The 21,381-nt window shown below is 37.1% G+C and overlaps 1 protein-coding gene across 2 annotated transcripts in view; it reads right to left on the bottom strand.

The window, feature by feature from the left end:
- PRCP (prolylcarboxypeptidase) overlaps positions 1 to 21,381 on the bottom strand; it is a 72,412-nt gene that overhangs the window by 19,042 nt on the left and 31,989 nt on the right. For both annotated transcript variants that reach the window (XM_029209149.1, XM_029209148.1), the window contains exons 3-7: positions 14,670 to 14,810; positions 11,474 to 11,575; positions 8,231 to 8,412; positions 7,837 to 7,994; positions 6,969 to 7,141 (exon numbers count right to left, since the gene is read on the bottom strand). In XM_029209149.1, the coding sequence (XP_029064982.1) occupies positions 6,969 to 7,141; positions 7,837 to 7,994; positions 8,231 to 8,412; positions 11,474 to 11,575; positions 14,670 to 14,810 (756 nt within the window). The remainder of the gene's footprint in view (positions 1 to 6,968; positions 7,142 to 7,836; positions 7,995 to 8,230; positions 8,413 to 11,473; positions 11,576 to 14,669; positions 14,811 to 21,381) is intronic.

Raw genomic sequence — 21,381 nt, 5'->3', positions numbered from 1 at the left:
GTGCAACAACGAAGACCCAACACAGCTAAAAATTAATTAATTAATTTATATGTAAAAAAAAGAAAGAAACAGAACTGAACTCAACTGAAAGCTGCAAAAACCTATCAAGCCTAAAGCAATAAGGAAATGCATGTTGAAGAGAAAAGGCAAAAGATTGTTTTGCTATTCTGACAACTCTCAATTATTCATGGTAAGTCAAAAATACCTAATTGCATAGCCCTTTTCTCAGAAAGTGTTCCTGAGAAATATGCCAATTAGAAATACTCAAGAATATATGGAAATCAAGAACCAATCATAGAATTTATTAAACTATCTAATGCCAACAGTTGATCAGCATTCTTTCCTGCATGTGGACACCCCCACTAGACTTAGCTCTTTCAAAATGCAGCACAAAACTACGGAGTAGATCCATGCAATGCAAAGAATAGCATTATGTTCAAGCACAGCATGGTAGGTGAGGCCGGGTGACAGTGCAAGCTGGGCAGGGGGAGAAGGGAGTGCTGATATGCAGCAGCAAGTGGCCTAATACTCTCGAAGAGAACAGTAACAAGTGAGTGTGACTCACATGCTGGCATCAGATCCCCTCTCAGAGCTAGAACACTGGGCCTCTGTCAGGCAAAGAAAAGGAGTCCCTATGAATAGCCATCTCTGCAAACAGCAGTTACTGTCACTCCCTAAGAGACACAAGCATGGCTGGGGACTGGCACCAGCTGACAATACTTGGGTTTTGGCAGCCCCACTTACACAGAGAGAACATCCTGGTCAGAAACTTGGCCTCTGCTGATAGAAATTCCATGTCCAGATTAAGGGCAATCCTGGGTCCACTGTCCTCTGTGAGGTCAGAGCACCCTTGGAGTACTGTGTCCAATTCTGAGCACCACACTCTAATAAGGACACTGACCAACATGAGGAAATTCAGAGGGGAGCAATCAGGATGGGGAGTTGAGGAATAGTTGAAGAAACTCTATAATTGGTCATTTGAATCATCCCCAATCTTTTACTATTGCAAGTAAGGCTACAATAAATATCCTTGGGGCTAAATCTATCTATCTATCTATCTACCTACCTACCCTTGTTTTCCTGAGATAAATTCTTAGAGGAATTACTGGTTTGAAGGAAATAAACATTTTTAAGGCCTTTGTTACATCATGTCAAACTGCCTTATAGGAAGGAAGTACCAGTTGATAATTCTACCAGTATGATAGAGAGTAGGCCTGAAAAATATCACTTAAAATTTGTTTACAAATATTTGAAATAAGAGAATTTTGTTATTTTAGGTGTTTCTAAATTTCCTCTCTAACTCAAAGATTCTGTGAGTCTAAGCATCATCCTCTAGATAAAAGACACACTCTCTACATTTCTCTATGTACAGTTGACCCTTGAAAATCACAGGTTTGAACTGGGTGGGTCCATTTATACACGGATTTTTTTCAATAAATATATAGTCAGCCCTCCATATCCACAAGTTTGGCATCCATGGATGGACATTTCCACCTGAGGTTGATTAAATTCACGGATGGGAAACCCATGGATACAGAGGCCCACTGACTATACTACACCGTTATACATAAGGGACTTGAGCTTCCATGGATTCTGGTATACACAGGGGCTCCTGGAACCAATCCCCTGAGGATACCATGGATACTGAGGGAAGACTGTATTCCATTAAGAATTTTAGTAGCCAAGAGTAAATAAAGTTTTCCCCAAAATACTTAAATTATACTAGCAAAACCTCAGCACTATTCCCATGCTTATTTAAAGACTAGTAATTCAACAGGATATATTCATATACTTTTATTAAAGATCTATAAGATACACAAAATACGTAAATGTTAAGCCGAACCATGTGAAATTGCCATGTTTATAAGTCAAACACAAATATTGGCATTTTTGGTTCAACCTCATATAATACTTCAGCTTATGCCTGATAATTTGCAGGTATTACCCATCTGATGAGGGCAAGCACTTGGTCTGTTGATTATTTACTTAGGGACTGTGATCTAATCAGACAAGGAAAGATTCTCTGCCAACCACTTCCATCCGAAATACTCAGCACTGAGGTAGCCCCTGTACTGCACTTTCCATTTACTTTGTAGACACTAGCAAACAGTGTCTTCTAAACAATTTCTACAAAAGGCACAGCATTCCTATTTAGACTATAAATCTACTGATAAGGGGGCAGCTGGGGCTGAGTCTGCTAGTAAAACTATTGACTATTCCTTGAGGTCAGGTGCTTTCCCTACAATGACCCGGGGAGAAACATATAATAACCATCTGCATTTCACAGGGAAGGAAATAAGCTCAGAGAGATCTGCTACAGATACACAAATTTAAAACTGTGAATATAAGTTCTGAACCCAAACTTTGGCTACAAATTCCTGGTATACGAATGTCTCTTTGACATCATATAATAACAATTATATGCATATAACTAGCATCAACTTAGTGCTTACTATACACCAGGTCCTATTAAATCCTCATAATGACCCTAAGAAGCATTATAATTACTATTATCCCCATTTTGCAGCTGAGGAAGTTAAAGCACAGAGAGGTTAAGAAACTTCTCCAAAGTCAAACAGCCAGGAAGTAGCAGAACGGGGATTCAAATGCAGACCCACTCTGAAGCCTCCATTTGTAACCACTACACTACACACACTCAACCTAGAAGTTATATAAGAGACAAATAACAACACGAACAGTACCTAAACATACCTGTAGCCTCATGCTTAATTTTTTAAACAAATTTTTTTTATTCTTAGATTCTATTTTTCTAAGTTTATTTGTTTTAGGTAGAAACTTAAGATAGAAGGGATTCTGTGGCAATATAAAATTATAAAACTTCTTATTATGCAATAGTGAAAAGGAAACTGTAAAAGAGTAGAGCAAAATGAGGTTCAGGAAATGGACAGACTTAATTCACTTTCTACTTCCTAGAACAAATGTGAACATTCAGGAAAAATGTAAAAAGAGCATAAGAGGTCCATTTTAATAATTCTGTGTTAAAGAGTGTAGAAATTATGGAGATAGTAGAACATTGTAATCTTAGTACCAAACTAATCAACTCTGTACCCAAATATTTAGGTTCTGCTCTTTGACCCATGTACACCAGAGAAAGTGAAGATAATGAATTGTTTAAAAGCTTTAAGTGTCCCTGTACCTATGAGGATAAGCATTTGAATAAGAGAGAAAAAGAAGGCAAAGAAAATGTTTTTAAAGAAGGAAAGAAGATAGGTTTAAAAAAAAAAAGACCCATCTCTTCTCAGAGAGTATGGTCCATCCACATTAGAGAAAGGATTAAGCAGATACATTCAGCTTTTCTAACAGATTTTCTTTCTCTAAGGCTTCAATACGCCTCTCACCCTCACTCAGATAATCACATTAGTTTTGTCATTAAAAGCTCCCTTTTCATAGAATGCACCTAAACCGCTTAAACCACCCAGAGAGGTCGCATACATTATCAAACACCAAGACAAACGGAAGAGATTTTCCATCTTATATCTTATTATTTCACTGTATCTATCTGCATGCTCAGGAGGCTAAGCCAAAAGATTTGGTGAGTTATCAGCTGAAAAATGATTCCAAAATAGACAAACTCTACAGTATCCTTTAGAACCGGTCATTAAGCTGAGAACTGAGAACTAGCAGTTTTTACGCTGACAGAGCAGTCAAATGACAGAGGGGTTTTCTATTTCCCTTTTCTCTTCTTCCTTGTGTTCTATCAGCCAAGTCCATGATTATTTCTGCATGAATGTTGCAGCTTCTGTTAACAGTAAACAAAAGCAAATGGAGTCTGAGTGTGCATGGCTCAAAGATAAATTAGAAAGAATGATATTTGAGTTGACATGGAAAATGGCATTCAGTTGCTGCATGTGGATACTTCAGAACTGTACAAGGCCCAGGCAGAATTGGAAATCACCTGCTTTTTTTCATAACCCAACTATTACATATTATCTCGCCATCCTAAGCCTGAGTTACAGGCTCAGAAAAGGACGACTGTTTGTCAGCCCTTCAAAAAGGAGGAAGTGTATCAGAGGGAGGAGGAGTCCTGGTTAAATGGAACTATCCAAGTGAAAGAGCAGTCCCCAACTGGGTAGTGTTCCAGGGATTAGGGGGTTGGGAGAACAGAGAGGGGGTCAAGAAAGGAGAAACAGAATGAACAGTGAAAGAAAGTGATCTGAAGCTAAGAGTTGGGAAGAGAGGCATGTAGTGGAAAAATTCTGAAATCAGATAGGATAAAATTAGAGATAGATGTAGGCAATGGAAGTTTCTCAAGCAAAAGTCAAAGAGAGATTACTTTCGGTGGGGTGCAGGCAGGAAACAGAATTATAAATATATCATAAGCAATCAAGAATTCCTTAGTATGTCAAAAGAAAGGATAAAGTTGGTAAAAAAATATTAACTGGAGGAAATGACAAGAACAAGTCCTAGATAAAAGAAGTGAAAGGTGGGTTTCCCTGGTAGCGCAGTGGTTGAGAGTCCGCCTGCCGATGCAGGGTACATGGGTTCGTGCCCCAGTCCGGGAAGATCCCACATGCCACGGAGCGGCTGGGCCCATGAGCCATGGCCGCTGAGTCTGCGTGTCCAGAGCCTGTGCTCCGCAATGCGAGAGGCCACAACAGTGAGAGGCCCACATACCACAAAAAAAAAAAAAAAAAAAAAAGTGAAAGGTGATTTTGAGGCAAAGACACACAAAGTTAGTGAGAGGCCCACATACCACAAAAAAAAAAAAAAAAAAAAAGTGAAAGGTGATTTTGAGGCAAAGACACACAAAGTTATCTTGCCTTAGAAATAAACTTTTAAAATATATATGTACACAAAAGATAAAAGAAAGATTGTGCTAAATCAAAAACAGATGACAAAATATTTGAGATATACTTCACTAATTTTGAGTGATTATTTAGGAGAGAGATAGGATAGAATATATATTTACGTTTAAGACTCAACAGCAAAATATCTCAAAAGGAACATTAAAGAAGCAGAGATAAAACCAGTTAGACTGTTCACTGTTCCAAATCATAAACAAATGAATATTAAAAAGCTGTATTCCTCTGGCATTTTTTCTAAGTCAGGGTGGCAAACTACAGGCCCCAGGCCAAAGACAGCCCACTGCCTGTTTTATAAATATTGTTGGAACATAGTGTTCCTCATTCATTTAAATATTGTCTATGGTTACTTTCTGCTAGAACTACAGAGTTGAGTACCTGTGACAGAAACTACATGGCCCACAAAGCCTAAAATACTTACTATATAGTCCTTTACACATAAAGTTTGCCAACCCCTATTCTAAGTAATGAGGGAATTGCCCATATGTTTTTATCATCTGACAACTCAGTTCTCCAAGTGGGCATAAAGATGCAAATGTAATTCTCACGTTGTACACAGAGTTCAAAGTTAAATCTGATAGTTGTCACACTGTGGCCAGCAATCTACCCAAATCTTCAGTCAAGTCTTCTAGTTCAGTGCAATGTGGGAGAAGATCATAGCCTCTGAACAATGGTAGACTCGAGTTCAAATCCCACTTCCACTACCTCTTAGTTGAGCTTAAATATCCTCTACCACTACCTCTTAGTTGAGCTTAAATATCCTCTCCATAAAACTGGAATTATAACTCTTTTTTCCCCACAGTATTTTTGTGGGGATTAAATGAGATAGTATATATGAAAGTGCTTTGTAAATAGTAAAATAATACAGAAAGATAAGACATTATTAGCACATAGACATTTATGGAGACTAATCGGTTCGGATTTAGTTTTTTCTCATTATTTTGATCTAGGTTTTCTTACCATGAGAGAGATCTGCTCTTTAAAATAACTTTGTATTGTCAAAATTCAATTTAAGTCAATATGCATTTACCTCTGGCTTGCTATGTGCAATATACTCACTGGTCATTCTACTTTTTAGATGAAGAAAAATATCTCTAATAGCAAATGATCTTGTTCCATTTAGGTTACAAAGTTTTAAACAAGGTGTGCATTTAATCATTCAAAGGGACAGTTAAATTAAAAGTGCTTTTGAAACCTGGTTCTTGTATTACCAATTCTATCTACATTCACAGCATTCACTCTAGCTGTAGAGTCTGCTGTATTCTCTAAATTTAATAACCATCAAGTTGGCCAGCTTTTGTTTTTAAAACTAAGAGGAATGCTCTTTACAAAGGAATGCTTAAAAAGAACACATACAACAAAGAATTCTGGCATGAAAAGAACCTTAAAATTTATTGTGTCAAGTGTCTTTAAATTTTCCAGAGTGTTTTCACATCCAATATTTTATTTGATCCTCAGCACATCCCTATTGAGAACATAGGTATTGTTATCCCATTGTGCAGAGGAAGACACGGAGGCCCAAGAAGAGAACAGACTTGCCCAAGATCACACAGCTAGTAAATGGTAGTTCTGAACAAGGAACCAGAGTCAGTGCTCTTTCCACTCTACCTTGCTGTGTGGGGATCATGCCTTTATGATATATGTAGCACTTAGAATGTGTTAGCAGTTGACTGAATCATAGCACTTTGACAGCAGCTGTGATTTATTAAGCACAGACCACGTATTATATAGCTCTATGTGTCTCACATATATAAACTGTGTATATGAAGTGCAGAGCACAGAATTTGGTACATAGTAATTATTCCATTAACAGCAACTATTGGTCTTATTTCTAAGAGTTGGTTCTTAGTTCTAAGAGTTGTAATTCATACAACTCTGTAATCTCTGTATTTTATCTCCATTATTCAAATGGGAAAACAGGTTCAGAAGAGCTAGGTAACATGTCCAAGTTTGAGGAACCAGAAAGTGACAAAAGCCAGGATTTGCCTAGGTTTGGAGTTTGACTAACTTCAGAGCCCCTTTGTCACTGGGACTTCCTCTGATGTTGAAAGTCAGAGAATGCACCAAAAAAAAAAAAAAAAAAAAAAAAGGAGAAAGAGAGAGAAGTATGTGATTAAAAGTGATGAAAGGACATTTTCCTATTACCTTGATAGGCCAAGCAGGCAAAGGCTGTAAAAAGTTGGACTCATAAGGATAGTCCACCATTGCCAGATTCACCCAGGTTTCAGAAATCCAGTCTTTCAAACGCTGAACATCCTGAGATTCTGTTAATGGAGTGCATAAGTGAAGGGCTTCAGAAAGCCAGTGCAAGCCAGTACCTGAGAATAGAATCAAATTGTTGGAATCTAATAAGCACTGCTCAACAGAAGGGCTTTACAGATCATTCATTCTTCACTTGGTATTTTAGAAAACTCAGTCTTCTATACAGTTTCTCCAAGAATGCTTTTTCAACATTGAACAAAATATTTTTAGAACTGGTTAATCTCATGATAGATAAGTTGCCTATCTTCATGAAGCTTACCAGAATTGGTATTCTGAATCATTCCCTTTTGTAAATAAACAAATGGAACATATAGAGCAATGAGAATGCATAAACTACAACTAAATAATACAAATGGATTTATCTGACAGTGCCGAGCAAAAGACAGCAGAGACAAAAAATATATACTATGTAATTCTGATTACTAAAAAATTCAAGAGCAAACAAAATTAATCTATGGTTCTAGAATGCAGGATAGTGATTAGCCTGATAAATGCAGAGGTAGTATCTGAAAAGGGCTTGAGGAGATTTCTGAGGGGATTTCTTGATCTGCATGCTCATTACACTATATATTCACCTTGCAAAAATTCACCAAGCTGTGTATTTTGATTTGTGTACTTTTCTATATGTTATACTTAAATACATATGTTATAATTAAATATATAAAAAGTTTACTTACAAAGTGGGAAGTGTTAAATTTTATACTTAAAAGGTAAAAAATCCCAAGATTCCTTTCTCTTAATTAAAGCTTACCCTTTTCTGTGAGTCGACTAATGGCATCCCAGGACCTGCGGATACTCTCTGAACAATTTGGGCCACTTTTCCTAAAATCTGTAGTTACAATCTTCATAAATACACCACAAGGTACCATATTCTCAAACTGCCAGATGGGGGCAGAGGATGCAAGAGCTCTAAATGGTAAGAAGTCCAAGGAAGGGGAAAAGAAAAAAATGTAACTCATCGAATTCAAGTTTTAAAATTGAAACTTATATTGAACAAAAATGGTGAGAAAAATAACAGCTGTTAATGAAATAGAAATTAAAAATCTCAGTACAACAGAATAGAACATGTTTTACCCAAAACAAATCCCTACGGTTGCCTTGACAATTATTAAGAAAGTGCTCACATCCAACGTAAGTGCATTTACCCAACCACCAAATGAGGATACTTCATCCTGAACCAGGCTGCAAGCATGCCACCGTAAGAGCCCCCTAGGGCAATGACAGGTTGATTTCTAGCTCCTGGGATTGTTCTTTTCAAGTATTTGATTAACGTTGCAAAATCAGCCAGAGCTTGTTCTGTTGTCAGAAAATTCAAGTGTCTGGAATCCTAAAGAAAAATAACAAAGAACATGGGTATAAATGTGCACATAATAGCAGCTTAGGCATAGCATAGATCCAGAAAAAAGCCAGATAAGCTTTTCTCCAAATAGAATTTCTAGGCAACTGAGTTAAAACGCCCAGTCAAAGCAATAGCAATGCTGATTTAAACTCATGAAAAAGTGACTTTAAGTTTGTGGGAAGAAGATAATGTATTTTGCATTCAAATGTAATTTCTATTAAATGCTATTTACCAAAGACCTTGTTGAGGTAGTAGAAACAGCAGAGACAAACTGTAAGTAACAGTTAACAACAAATGTGATAGAATACAATACTAATCTTAACAGACAACTACTCTATTCTAATTTTATTTCAAATCTTGAAACATTTACAATGGCTACCATACAGGCAAAGGTAAACTAAACCCTGTGGAAAACTGAAGTAAGAATCATCAGTAAAAATAAAATTCATCCTTCCTCATCAGAAAGATGATTATTATGTCTGATATACCAACAACTGGAACAAATCAGCCTGCCTGATGTACAAGTATAAAATTGGAGTTAAAAAAAAAAAAAAGAAAAACAGCAACCTATGGAACAACTATTTTCAGACATTGGAAAACAAGCAACACAAGACTTTGAGCCCTGAGAGAAGGATACCCCGCAAGTAAGTTCCACGATCATCTAGTTCTCTACCTAGGGAGAATTTCCTCATTGCAGTATAGGAAGGTGGAACTGAGAGTCCTGCTTAGCTGAGAAGGCTAATGAAGTGTCTCCTTTGAAAAGGTGAAAACTAATTCTTCTCCTTTTGAACTTGGGCTGGACTTAGTGACTTGGCTCTAACACAAATAGAATGTGGCAGAAGTGATATGTGACTTCCAATGTCAGGTCATAAAAAGCACTGCAGTTTCTACCTTGCTCTCTTGGATTGTCAACTTTGAGAAAAGGTAGCTGCCATGTCAAAAGGTCACTCAAGCAGGCCTTTGGAAAAACCCAAGAGGGGATACCCTGAAGCTTCTTACTAATACCCAGCATCAGTTTGTCACTCATGTGGATCTTCCATATGAGCAGAGAGGGTCCTCCAGCCTCACTCAAGTCTTCAGATGACTGAAGCACTAACTGACATCTTAAGCTCATGAGATCCCCTGAAACAGAACCACCTAGCTGAGCCACTCCTAATTCCTTACCCACAGGAACTGTAAGAAAATAAATGTTTTAAGCCACTAAGGTTTAAGGTAAACTGTTATGTAGCAATAGATGACTAACACACCTACATACCCATATCAGACTATCCTATTTGACCTTCATACTTTAGTCTCACCACTATGACTACTCCCATCACCTGGTATATTTCGGAACCAGCGTTCCATCTTTCCTCTTTCCTACTCCTTTAACCTTCCCTCTTATCCAAGATGTATGCTTTCTGGCTTCTTACCTTCTCTCTCACTGTCTGTCACTATTCTTTACTTCCAGTTTTCATGGCACTATGTATAGCTGAGTGCAGTTTTTTTCCAATTCTCACAGTATATCTGTAATACTCCCCTATGCTACTGACAAATTCTGTGAGCACATGAAGGGAAGGAAGCATATCAAAGACAGCCCTTACCGCCATTTTGCTAGCAACGTATGAACCACAGGGACCTAGGAGAGGAGGTTATGTTTCTATCTGCAACAAGCTGACTACCTCCCAATGGTTTCAGGACCTGTCAACTCCCCTAATCAGATAATTATGCAAAATAATAAGCTAAAGGATAGAGTTTCCCATGTAGCCTAACAAATATCAGCAAATTGCTCTGCTTTTCATTTATAAAACAAGGACTATTTATTATTTATTTATTTATAACATGAGATAATAAAACCTCTGAAAATAAAAATAAAAAGTCCTTTCAAAACAGGAAGCCTAGAAAATGATTAACCCCAATCATTTCTAACTCAGATTTCTCCAAAAGCATGGTATAACGGTGGTATGCATGATGATCTTAGGTAGTGAGCAAACATTTTTAATGTAATACTTGTTTTATTTCAATGTAATTTAGAGAAAAATAGTACATAAAGCCTTACTAAGATAACACTAAGTTTGAAAAGTGAGTTGTGGGACTTTCCTGGCAGTCCAGTGGTTAAGACTTCTCCTTCCAATGCAGGGGGGGCAGGTTTGATCCCTGGTGGGGAGCTAAGATCCCACGTGCCTCGGGGCCACAAAACAAAAACATAAAACAGAAGCAATATTGTAACAAGTTCAATAAAGACTTTAAAAATGGTCCACATCAAAAAAAAAAAAAAAAAAGGGGCTTTCCTGGTGGCGCAGTGGTTGAGAGTCTGCCTGCCGATGCAGGGGACACGGGTTCGTGCCCCGGTCCGGGAAGATCCCACATGCCGCAGAGCGGCTGGGCCCGTGAGCCATGGCAGCTGAGCCTGCGCGTCCGGGAGCCTGTGCTCCGCAACGGGAGAGGCCACAGGAGTGAGAGGCCCGCGTACCGCAAAAAAAAAAAAAGTGAGTTATTTAAAGAAAAATAGTCAGTGAATAATAATACAGATGGCAAATTCATACAGCCAGAATCACAAGGGTAGTACATGAGTGACTCAGTTGAGGAAAAGGTGTCCTGGCTTATTAAGTGTAGATTTGTAGCTTTGGCTGAGGCCAAAGCTCCTTGTGAGAACAGAAAGGCCAGAAGGGAATCCAAGTGGCCAGTTGGCCTCACTGAATCACAGTGATGATTTGTCCTTATTTTATTGAAAAACACCTTACTAAGCAAACATTTGCACACTCATTACATTTTTTTCCAGTGGTAGACCCAATAATTTAAGTGTACAATTTATAAAGCGGATTATTTACCGACATTTTTTAAACACTGAAAAGTTCCCTCCAATCTCTGCAGCCATAGATTAAGATTTGCCTGGTGAAGGCTAGCCTCATCACACTGAATTAAAGGCTGATCATTATACATAAAAAGTAAAGATTAAATACAAATTACTGAAATTTCAGGCAGTTCAACTTAAAGCTATCATTTCTTTCTTACAGTGGGACATGTAATTAGAAAATGTTCTAAACTTAAAAGTAGAAAATACACTTACCTTGAAGGAGTTGGCACCAAAGGGTAGGGACTCTCCATAATATCGATGTTCAGCAAACACCAACATAGCTTTCAGTTCCTCAGCCACGTCCCACATGAACCCCTAGGAGGAATTTACAAATTCACAGGATAAAATCAGGTCGTGAAAAAAAGTCTGAATCTCTTTGCAACTCATGAAATGGACCAAAAAGAGTTCTCTGAGAAGCTGCACAATTCATATTTGTTCCACAGGTAAACAATATAATTGCTGTTTCACTGTTGCACATCAATCTCACACTGTATTAGAGTTAAACAATTAAAAATAAGCCCAAGTTGCTCAACTACCAGCCATTCCAACTCTCCTTATTCTGACACTCTAGCCTCAGAATCAACATTATGTCTAAAATAGCCTTCAAATTGCACTGTGTGCCAAAAAATCTAGGAAAGAGCTGCGGATAACTAAGTTATCTGTCTGCTCACAGATAACTTTTATTTATAACATGAAAGAGAACAGTACAAATAAACATATTGGACTCCCTTGGGTTTTAGGTTAATCTTATCTACATGAAGATAAATAGTAGCTAACCATAGCTAATATTAATTGAGTGCTTACAACTTGTCAGATACCCTTCTAAGAACTTTATATGTATTCACTTAATTATCACAACAATCTAAGAGATAGGCATTTTGATTATACCCATTTTACAGACAAGGACACTGAAGCACAAGAGTTTAAATAACCTGTGACAGTCACACAGCTAGAAAGTGGCAGAGCTAAGATTCAAGCACAGGCCATCTGGCTCCAGAACACAACCATCAAGTGCAGTAAGACCTCCTTATTTCCACACATAATGCTGGTCATTAATCAACCATTGCATTTTTTCCCTTACCTCAAATTGTGCCCTCAGAATCCTTCTTAACAAAGCATTCTAGGTGCCCAACTTCAATCGACTAGATTTAGCACAGATTAAAACTACCTGTCATTCCCTGTGCACATTATTGTTTTCTAATGAGCTGTTGCTCCCTAACAAAGACTAAGAACCTCTAAGTTTTTTTTGTTTGTCTTGACCAATAAATGAACAATTAAAAGAGCTGTATGCATGTGAGGACAGAGAATTTAACCTGATATCTGTGATGGTTTCAATAACCCCCATTTTCTCTCTTAACACCTTGCTCATTCCCTGCCATGAATCTACAGATTCTGTAACACCAGCTCAAGATGCCCTCCTCTGCCTGCCCCCACTATGGCTTACTGATCACACCCTCCTCTCAACACCACTGTGCTAGGTATAGATCTCTATTACTTTGCTGTAATATTTGCTTACATGTGTGTCTGACCCTACCAGACTATGAGCTTCTTAAGGGTAAGGATCATCCATCAAAATAGCCAGAGGAGTTGACCTCAGGGTTTGAGAGGAAGCAACTGTATTGATTATTTACCTGCACCTATTTCAGGGTGTTTTATTTTTCAAAAGAGGTCCATGTAACATATTAATATTAAATAACATTATGTGTCAGCATTGTTCTAAGTTCCTAATTCTTATTTGCCCTCATAACAACTCAATTAACTAGACATTATTATAACCGTTTAATATATAAAAACTAAGGCACAGAATAAGAAACTTACTCAAAGTCACAAAGCATAGTGGCAAAACCAGAATTCAAATCTTATCACTGGCTGACATCTTCACTCTTGACCACTATGCTATACTGCCTCTCAATAAATAAATGTCCAGAATATGTAAATATGCAACCCAAACATTTTAGTATGTAAAGGAAGGTGTGTCTAGGGCTGGGAAAGGGTCAAGATCTGTCCTTCTAGGATCTGCCTCTATCAGGTACCTGGGACTCTTCCTACCCTGAGTAGCTCTTCCTTTCTACCACTTCAGAGGTCAGAGATTCCCAGCAAGTCTTATTAAATTATGCTGCAGTGCCTGTCAGAGCAGTGGGGTCTGTGCAGGCAGGAACAGTTGCCTACCTATGATAAAGAACAGGAGCTGGGAAAATAACTGGATAGGAGAAGCTGCCCCGTGGCCTTGGCATAAAAGAGAAATCACATTAGAAAGAGAAAGGGAGACAAGGCAGCCTCAGTTGTTTCACAGAATAACAGAGCAGGAATCTGATGGAAAGTAAGTCCTGATTTCATCTGTCACTCATCTAAGAGAGACAGATATCTAGGATCTCAGCTCTTAGGGAATTATTTTATTTTCAACTAACATATTTAGACTATTAGCATTCCTAAGGAAATAATCAGAAATGTGGAATGTGATAACACAGTATAATTGGGTTCATATCTTTGCTTTCAGTGCAGTTCAGTTCAACATTTACTAAGACCTCCTGAATATCAGGCACCATGCCAGACATTGGCAGTGGAGAAAATACGATTCAGTCCTCACTCTAAGGAAATTCACAGACTATCTTTTCGGTAGAAAGTTGCCATTTTCTAGTCTTAGCTCTGGAACATTAAAAAGGAAAATTTCTTCCTTCCATGTGTCCTCCTAAATTAAGTTTTGTTAACAGATTCAAGCATTACTATAAAAGATGACAGAATATATAGTCAGGGAAGCAAGATAACAGCTACACTTTTTTACCCTCACAAATATAAGAAAAATGGTAGAACAGGAAAGCTAAAATATAGCTACAGTTTTACCTTTGTCCATTCCTATTTGACAATCAAACTTGTATTATTTTTTCTTATTTGCACTGGCTTTGTTTAGATTTTATTAATTCATTCATTTAACAAATATTTATTGAGTACCTACTATATGCCTAGCACAATCCTGGATCTGAGCATACAACACTGAATAAACAAAAATTCCTGCCCTTGTGTTCACATTCTAGAGACCATAATAATAATAATAAACTATATGCCATAACATTCCCACTCCCATTTCCCTCATATCCTTGTTCAATCGTTAAATAAGCTGGGATTTTTTTTTTAATCTTTTAAAATTCTATTGTCCAAAAACAGTATTTCATTCTTTTCATGTGTAATTCTTTATGGCTGAACAGGCTTGTTGGATATCTGTATTTATTCTTTTGTGAACTGCCTATTCATGTACTTTTTCTGTTTTTCTATTATCTGTGAGTTTATCTTTTTGTTATTTTTTAAAGAACTTCACAATACAGAAATACTCAGTCATATATACTGCAAAAGATTTTTTCCAGTTGATCATAAGAAGGAAATTGAGCCCAGAGTTTCACAAATCTGCACATACCGTATTATTGCAAAACCAGATAATGTCCCCTTCATTACCAGTGTAGAAAAGTATAGATCCACCATCTTCCTTCCAATGTTTATCAGCTATTAGGTACCGTTGTTTAAAAGTTTTATCAGTATGAAATCCAAAATGATCAACCTATGACAAAAAAGAAACAGACAAGACATATTTCAAAGGAAAGTAATTAAATATCAAACAAGTATTTATATTTATTCTTCCATTAAAATCAATCTATGCTACAAAAATCACAAAAAAATTTAAACTTCACTTGGTTTCATTAGTAGTAGTAATATTGATATTGTTATTTTGAAATTATTTTCTTTATATTTTAAGATAAAGCAATGTTATTGGTGGTCAAGATTTTCAGTGTAAGACAAAAGATACAATTATAAAATCAAGTAGCTACTTAAAAACAATAACGTTAAAATTGAATGAAACAGTAGAACCTATTAATTGGAACCTATTCATTTTTAAAATACAGACATTCCTTACTACCTGAATTTTCATTATTGAAACTTTTAATATCAAAATTCAAGGACTAAACAGACCACTGAAAAGGTCTATAAACATTGTCACCCCAATAACAATTAACATTCCAAGGGCCAGGATTTTGGTATCTAATACTATTTCCCACTAAAACGAATAGGGCTTGTTAGTGAAATGGCTGCCTGACATTTGGGACAAGAAAGCTACGAGATAAACCAATGCATCTTCCTATGCAAGGAAGCACTCAAAAATTAATGGAGTTATATCTAACAAATATAGGAGACAACTACAAAGGACTATCATTGGCTAAAGTTTTAATAAATTGAACATAAAACAAATTGAACATAAGAATAATGATTGTAGTTGATTGAAACGTTCAATTCATGAAAATCCATTACTCCATAAGGATATCAAAAAAGAAAAAGCAAGAAAAATATTCATTCGCCACCATTTAAGTTATTTATTAAACCAACTCCTCACTTAGAAGTTGTAAATAAAAAAGTAAAGAACTCAACATTTAACCTGCCTTTCCAATAGAATTATATTTCAGGGTACCAAATAGTCCCAGTTGATGAAAAACAGCTCTGTTTTACCAAATGTCAGCTAATGCAGAAGGAATGACAGAATTAGAAAAATGATATTTGGCAAACCCTAGTGAAGTTACTGATTCAGGCAAGAATTACCAAATAGTGTTAAAAGCATTAGGAGAATGGATGACAGGAAAATGAACATTCATATTACTTCCAAAGTAATACCATAGAGAATACTGTCACAAGATCAGGCTGTCATCACCTTAACCTAGTAATCAAAGTCAGCATCACTAATAGTGGTGTGAACAGGAATTATGTATCTCCTCACATGGTACAACACAAAGCACATTTCACCTATGATGAATTCTTGCCAAAAATGTTCGACTTCTAGCTTAGTCCAGTCTTTAGATCTAATTTCCAGTTTCTGGGAAATACAAAGGGCAGGAAAACAAACTGAAGATACTCTGAAGAGGCAATCAGACAAATCCAAAGGTAAGACATTTTACAAGAAAAAGGCAAGGCAATATCCTGATAAAAGGACTGTTTTAGATTAAATAAATTTTAAGGAACATAATAATCAGATGCAATGCATGATTCCAGATGGTATCTTGGTTTGAACAAACAAGATATAAATGACAATTTAGGGACAACTGGGCTAATTTAAATATGGACTAGGTATTAGGTGAGACTAAGGACTTGTTAATTTTGTTAAGAGTGATCATATTGTTTTGGCTACATAAAAAAATGTTTTTCTTTTTCTACAGCTGTACATTGAAGGATTTAGAGAGAAAACGTCATGCAGTTTATAATTTACTTGAAAATACTTCAGCATAAAAAAGTAAAATGAATTTAAAGGAAAAAATATAATCTACACTGAGAGAAAAAAACACACTGGATACTGAGACTTTGTGAGATACAATATAAAACATGTCAGAATGACACAATTTTAAGCTTACATTGCACTTTAAATATATTTTTTGAGCTTTTTCACCCTTCTCTTAATAAACTCACCATTTAAAAAATACAATTATTAAACCCTATAATATGGTAAAGTTCATATACAACTATCTGAATTTAAAGAGTTACCCAACAGTACAGAGCCCACTGAGCCTTTAGGGTCATAGTGTTTGAATTCTTCAGTGCTTTGGAGGGACAGGAGTGAGAATGCAGGGTGCTCTGGGGCACACATAGGCTGATCCAGTACTGCTCCAGCCTTCCTGGGGCAGGAGCTGGTTCTGACCTAATCCAGATCTTGTAAGATTTCCCTTGGCCGTTCTAAAACAGATGGAACTTCCTGCACCCACTCCATCCACACACACACACACACACACACACACACATACATGCATACTTCACATTCATACCAGAGGTCCCAAAATGCAAGTTTCTCAAAACTGCACCTAATGCACACTTCCCAATGTCCACGATCATCACCATATATAGTCCTAAAATACAAGCTGTTCTAATATAAAGACTATCTACCTTTCAGTAAAATAAGCAGTCTGTATGGAACAGGTATATAATAATGATGTCCATGTGCTAAAAAACTCCTCCCATGACATATGTTAACTCTCTCAATCACTTATTCAACAAGCATCTATTGAATGGGCCAAGTACTTGTTCTAGGCCAAGTAGTAAACTAAGCAACAGGATAAAGAGTTAGCTGAGCCACAGCTCCTTGATTTAACTTAAACTAATTCAATTATACCCACTAAGCCTAAAAGTAAAAAAGAGCAAGAGAAACAGGCAAACAGTGAAGGGAAGATAGACAAGTGATTCCACTTGCTTCCATTCAAATTAGTAGTGTTTCTCCACATGAGGTCCCTAGATATCAGTATCAGCTTCATCTGGGACTTGTTAAAAATGCAAATTCTCTGGCTGAATCCCAGGCCTACTGAATTAGAAACTGTGGGGAGTAGAACTCAGTAACTTGTGTTTTAACAAGCCCTCCAAGTAATTCTGATGTACAGCTAACATTTTGAGAACAATGAGTTAGCATAAGCCCCCAAATAAGACAAGAATCTGCTATTCCTTCTCTTGATCTAGGTTTCAGAATACTTCTAATATGTAAGCATCTCAGTATGCTGAATGAAACTCTGATGTTTAAAGATGTGAATTACCACCCAACATGGCCCCTAAATACAAGCCAACTGCATCATTTGAAGCTCAACAGGAAAAACCATCAACTGTTTCAACAAAGGAGGAAGGACTAGCTGTGTTGGACTTAAAGGAAGGAAGTACACAGCTCTCTAACAAGATGCCTTCTCCTGGTATTCTCAAAGATAATTCTGCCATAGTGATTTTCAACTTACCCACTGACTTTAGAGCCTAGCCTTGTAAAATGAGATATCACCGTTCCCTTTAAAAGCAGCCCACAAAGAAACCTATTTCAATAATACAGTCTAAAGGTTTCAAATTTGAAAACATGGGTATGTGTTTGTATATATCATGTTAAATGTATATGGTAAAAAAATTCTCGCCAGAGGAAGAGCCTGTATCTAGAATTACAAGAGCCACAAGAACTTTAGACAGAGAAAGCCAAACTTCCTTCTGTGGCTGCTCTCAGGGCACTCCTGCTCCTAGCAATCCCTAACTGTTTAGCTTGGCGAAAAGCAGGTGGAACTCTGGTATGACAGAAAGAAAGCAGGTTAGAAGTCAACAGATCTAAACTTGAATTCCTACTGTGGGGCCTCAGGCAAGTCACTTAACCTCTGTGAGCCCCGCTGTTGTCCTATATAAAATAAGGATAATAACACATAACTCAAAGGATTGCTGTGAAGATTAGAGAAAACATATCCAAAGTATTAGGTATAGTCCCTGGTATATAATACATGCTCAGTGAATGTTAGCTCTCCACTCCATCCCATCTGCACACCAGTCCTAAGCATGGAGTACTTAGATGGGGTAAATAAGGCAGACAGTGATGAAGCTCTTCACAGAATTATAGGACATACCCTTAGAATGTCAAAATCTCCTATCTCGAGTGCTTCACCTAAATATTAAACAGCTAGAAAGAGGTAGTGAAATATCATTTACAAAACATTAATTTGCAGAATTTTCTTGACTCTTCCTAATTATCAACGATATCAACTTCGGGCTACACAACTATAGATATTTTCCAATACCTAAGGACCCAGCATACTAGGTGCAGCATGCCCTCTGCTGTTGAGAACTGAGGCCTGCACGCCACTTACAGTCCTGTGCTCCTGAACAGAGATTTTATAAATCACAACATAGAAGGAGACAGGGACGTAGAAGCCATTTGATCTGCGTTGTTCAACTGAAGAAACCAGACTCAAAGAGGTCAAGTGCCTTGGTCAAGGTTACAAGTCAGAGGCAAACCTGGAATTTTTAATTGTTTTTTCAATTTGGTGTATTGAGATAACTAAAATAATTAATAGCACTGTAAAAGCCACACAGGCATGACCTCAAAAAGTAAAAACACCTCTAGTCACACACAGCAGTCCTTTCTAGAATGTGGTCCCAGAAATTCCAAGAGATGCTTCCCTTCTTCACCTTGTACAGGATAAAGAGATCCATGAGAATGGGTAGGCAAGAAGGAATAAAGAGAACAACATCCTTTAAATAGTTTATTGTGGCAAAAATAACTATTTGGACTTTAAAACTGCTCAAAAATAAAATTTACACCCAGAAAAACCTGTAAGAACATCACATCTATTAGAAACAGTTTTGGTGGCAACTTGGAGTGAGGGTTAACACAGAGCACCTGCTCGGTGTCTGGTACTGTGCTGGTGCTTTACACAAATCACCTCACCATCCTCCCCATTACCCTCTGGGGGCACGTTCATTATACCAGTCTTATATAATAAGGACACTGAAGCTCAGAGAGGTCAGATAACTTGTCCAAGGTAATATAACTAATAAATAAAAGTCAAATATAATTGTTTTTCATGTGCTTTATCCACTACCCAATCCTACCTCTGACAAAATCCAGCCTGCTTTTTTTCACTGTAACACACTATGGCAGATAGGGCTGGCTACAAACTTCAACCTTCAGCAGGGGACACTAGAGTATGTTCATTTGCAAAATGAAGTACATATCCCCAAATACATACTAATAGTTATACTGAAGCATATGGTCTTTTCACTGACCTGACTCCAGAATTGTTACTATATTGTTTTTAACTCATTTAATCAGGCTGCTGATAAAAAAAAAAAAATCACATTGACTCTTAGTAGCTTTTAGTTTTAAGAAACTCAGTATACAGTTGGTTTCATTTACATACCCAGATATATGATAATAGTTAACTGAAATTTTACTAAACATATGAAAAGTATACTCAGAGATATACAAGACAAAAAAATAGACTCACACCTCCAATACATTAAAGCACCTTGAAAGAGGGCTCTCTGGTCTCCAATTCTAATCCAGAGATGTTAAAATGAAATAAGATGTTCTTTCTTCCATTTGATGTATGTACCCTGTATTAATTATGGAATTATGGCATTACATTCTATTAGAGTTCCTAAATGGAGACCGACATTGTTTCTGGGCAAGCTTGATCTCCCCTGAAGGGCTAGACACCTTCATGTTAGAAGGACACAATTTCTCAAAGAAGGAACCAAAACCTGAAAGGAAGGTGGGGTTTAGGCAGGATCTAGGTCTATAGTTGGAGAAAAGTCCTATGAGTGGAGTCCTACTAAGTTGTCCCTCACCCAGAAGTAGCCACAGAACTGGGTCAAGACGGGAGAGCAAGCCATATCTTATGAGTCAGATCATGGGTGACTAGGTTTATTTCTACTTTATTATGTCAGAACCTTTCAAGAATCTTTTGAACGTTCTACCTTTGTTCATCTGTACTACAAAGATACCAGGAAAGATTGGAGAGTAAATCTGACTTAAAAGAATTAAAAGGGAAACAGTATCCCTTGATGAGAGTGGTGGTGGTGATAAGGAAACGAATCACAAGTCTCTCCAAGAGGAAGGTGAGTCCAAGAAAAAGGAATGTCATTCCCTTCCCACAGGAATGCTCCCTTTATTGCCAAACTTAGCAGGTCTAGTTTCCATTTTAACAAGGAAGGTGGAAGTTTCCTCAGAGATAACCTTCAAGTGAAATCATCCTTCTATGTAATAAGATGCTGCATATCTTCACACATCTTTCTGTCCATATTAATAGAGAAAACTGTATTCCTTCCTTCTGTATATTATTTGTAACCTGCTCCTAGTCTCAAAAAAGAAACTCTTAGATATAAATTATTTACTTAAAGATAAAACAAACTGGGAAGGGAATAAAAAGATATGAGAGAGTCCACTGTGGAAAAAGTTTGGCTATCCAGCTTCCTACACCTACAAATGAATTGTTAGAAAGGCAAGAACACAATAGCTACCACAGTGCCCCTGTACAAGACAGACACTTTATAAATAATTATTAAATGAATGCAGTCCAAATCTTCCTAATGTGGTCCCCCACATTTCTGTGTAAAAGGTCCTCTTGTTAATGTTAAAGTTCTCAGACACTTTATATCATGTTATATCACGCCAGTGCTTGAGAAAATATAAGAGAAGCTATTATAAATTCAATAGTGGTATAAATAAATATCACAACAGCATCTAAAAACAGTATATACTATTTTCAATAGTATATACTTGGTAGGAAAATGGATTCAACACAATTCTACAGTGTTCAGGAAGCCTCCTTTCCCCTGACCAAAGACTTTGGACCCCAAAACGA

Source organism: Monodon monoceros, unplaced genomic scaffold, assembly GCF_005190385.1.
Source record: "Monodon monoceros isolate NGI ecotype Baffin Bay Population unplaced genomic scaffold, NGI_Narwhal_1 Super_Scaffold_7, whole genome shotgun sequence".
NCBI classification, from domain to species: Eukaryota; Metazoa; Chordata; class Mammalia; order Artiodactyla; family Monodontidae; genus Monodon; species Monodon monoceros.
The sequence above is the reverse complement of the archived record's forward strand: the minus strand, read 5'-3'. Positions and strand labels throughout refer to the sequence as shown.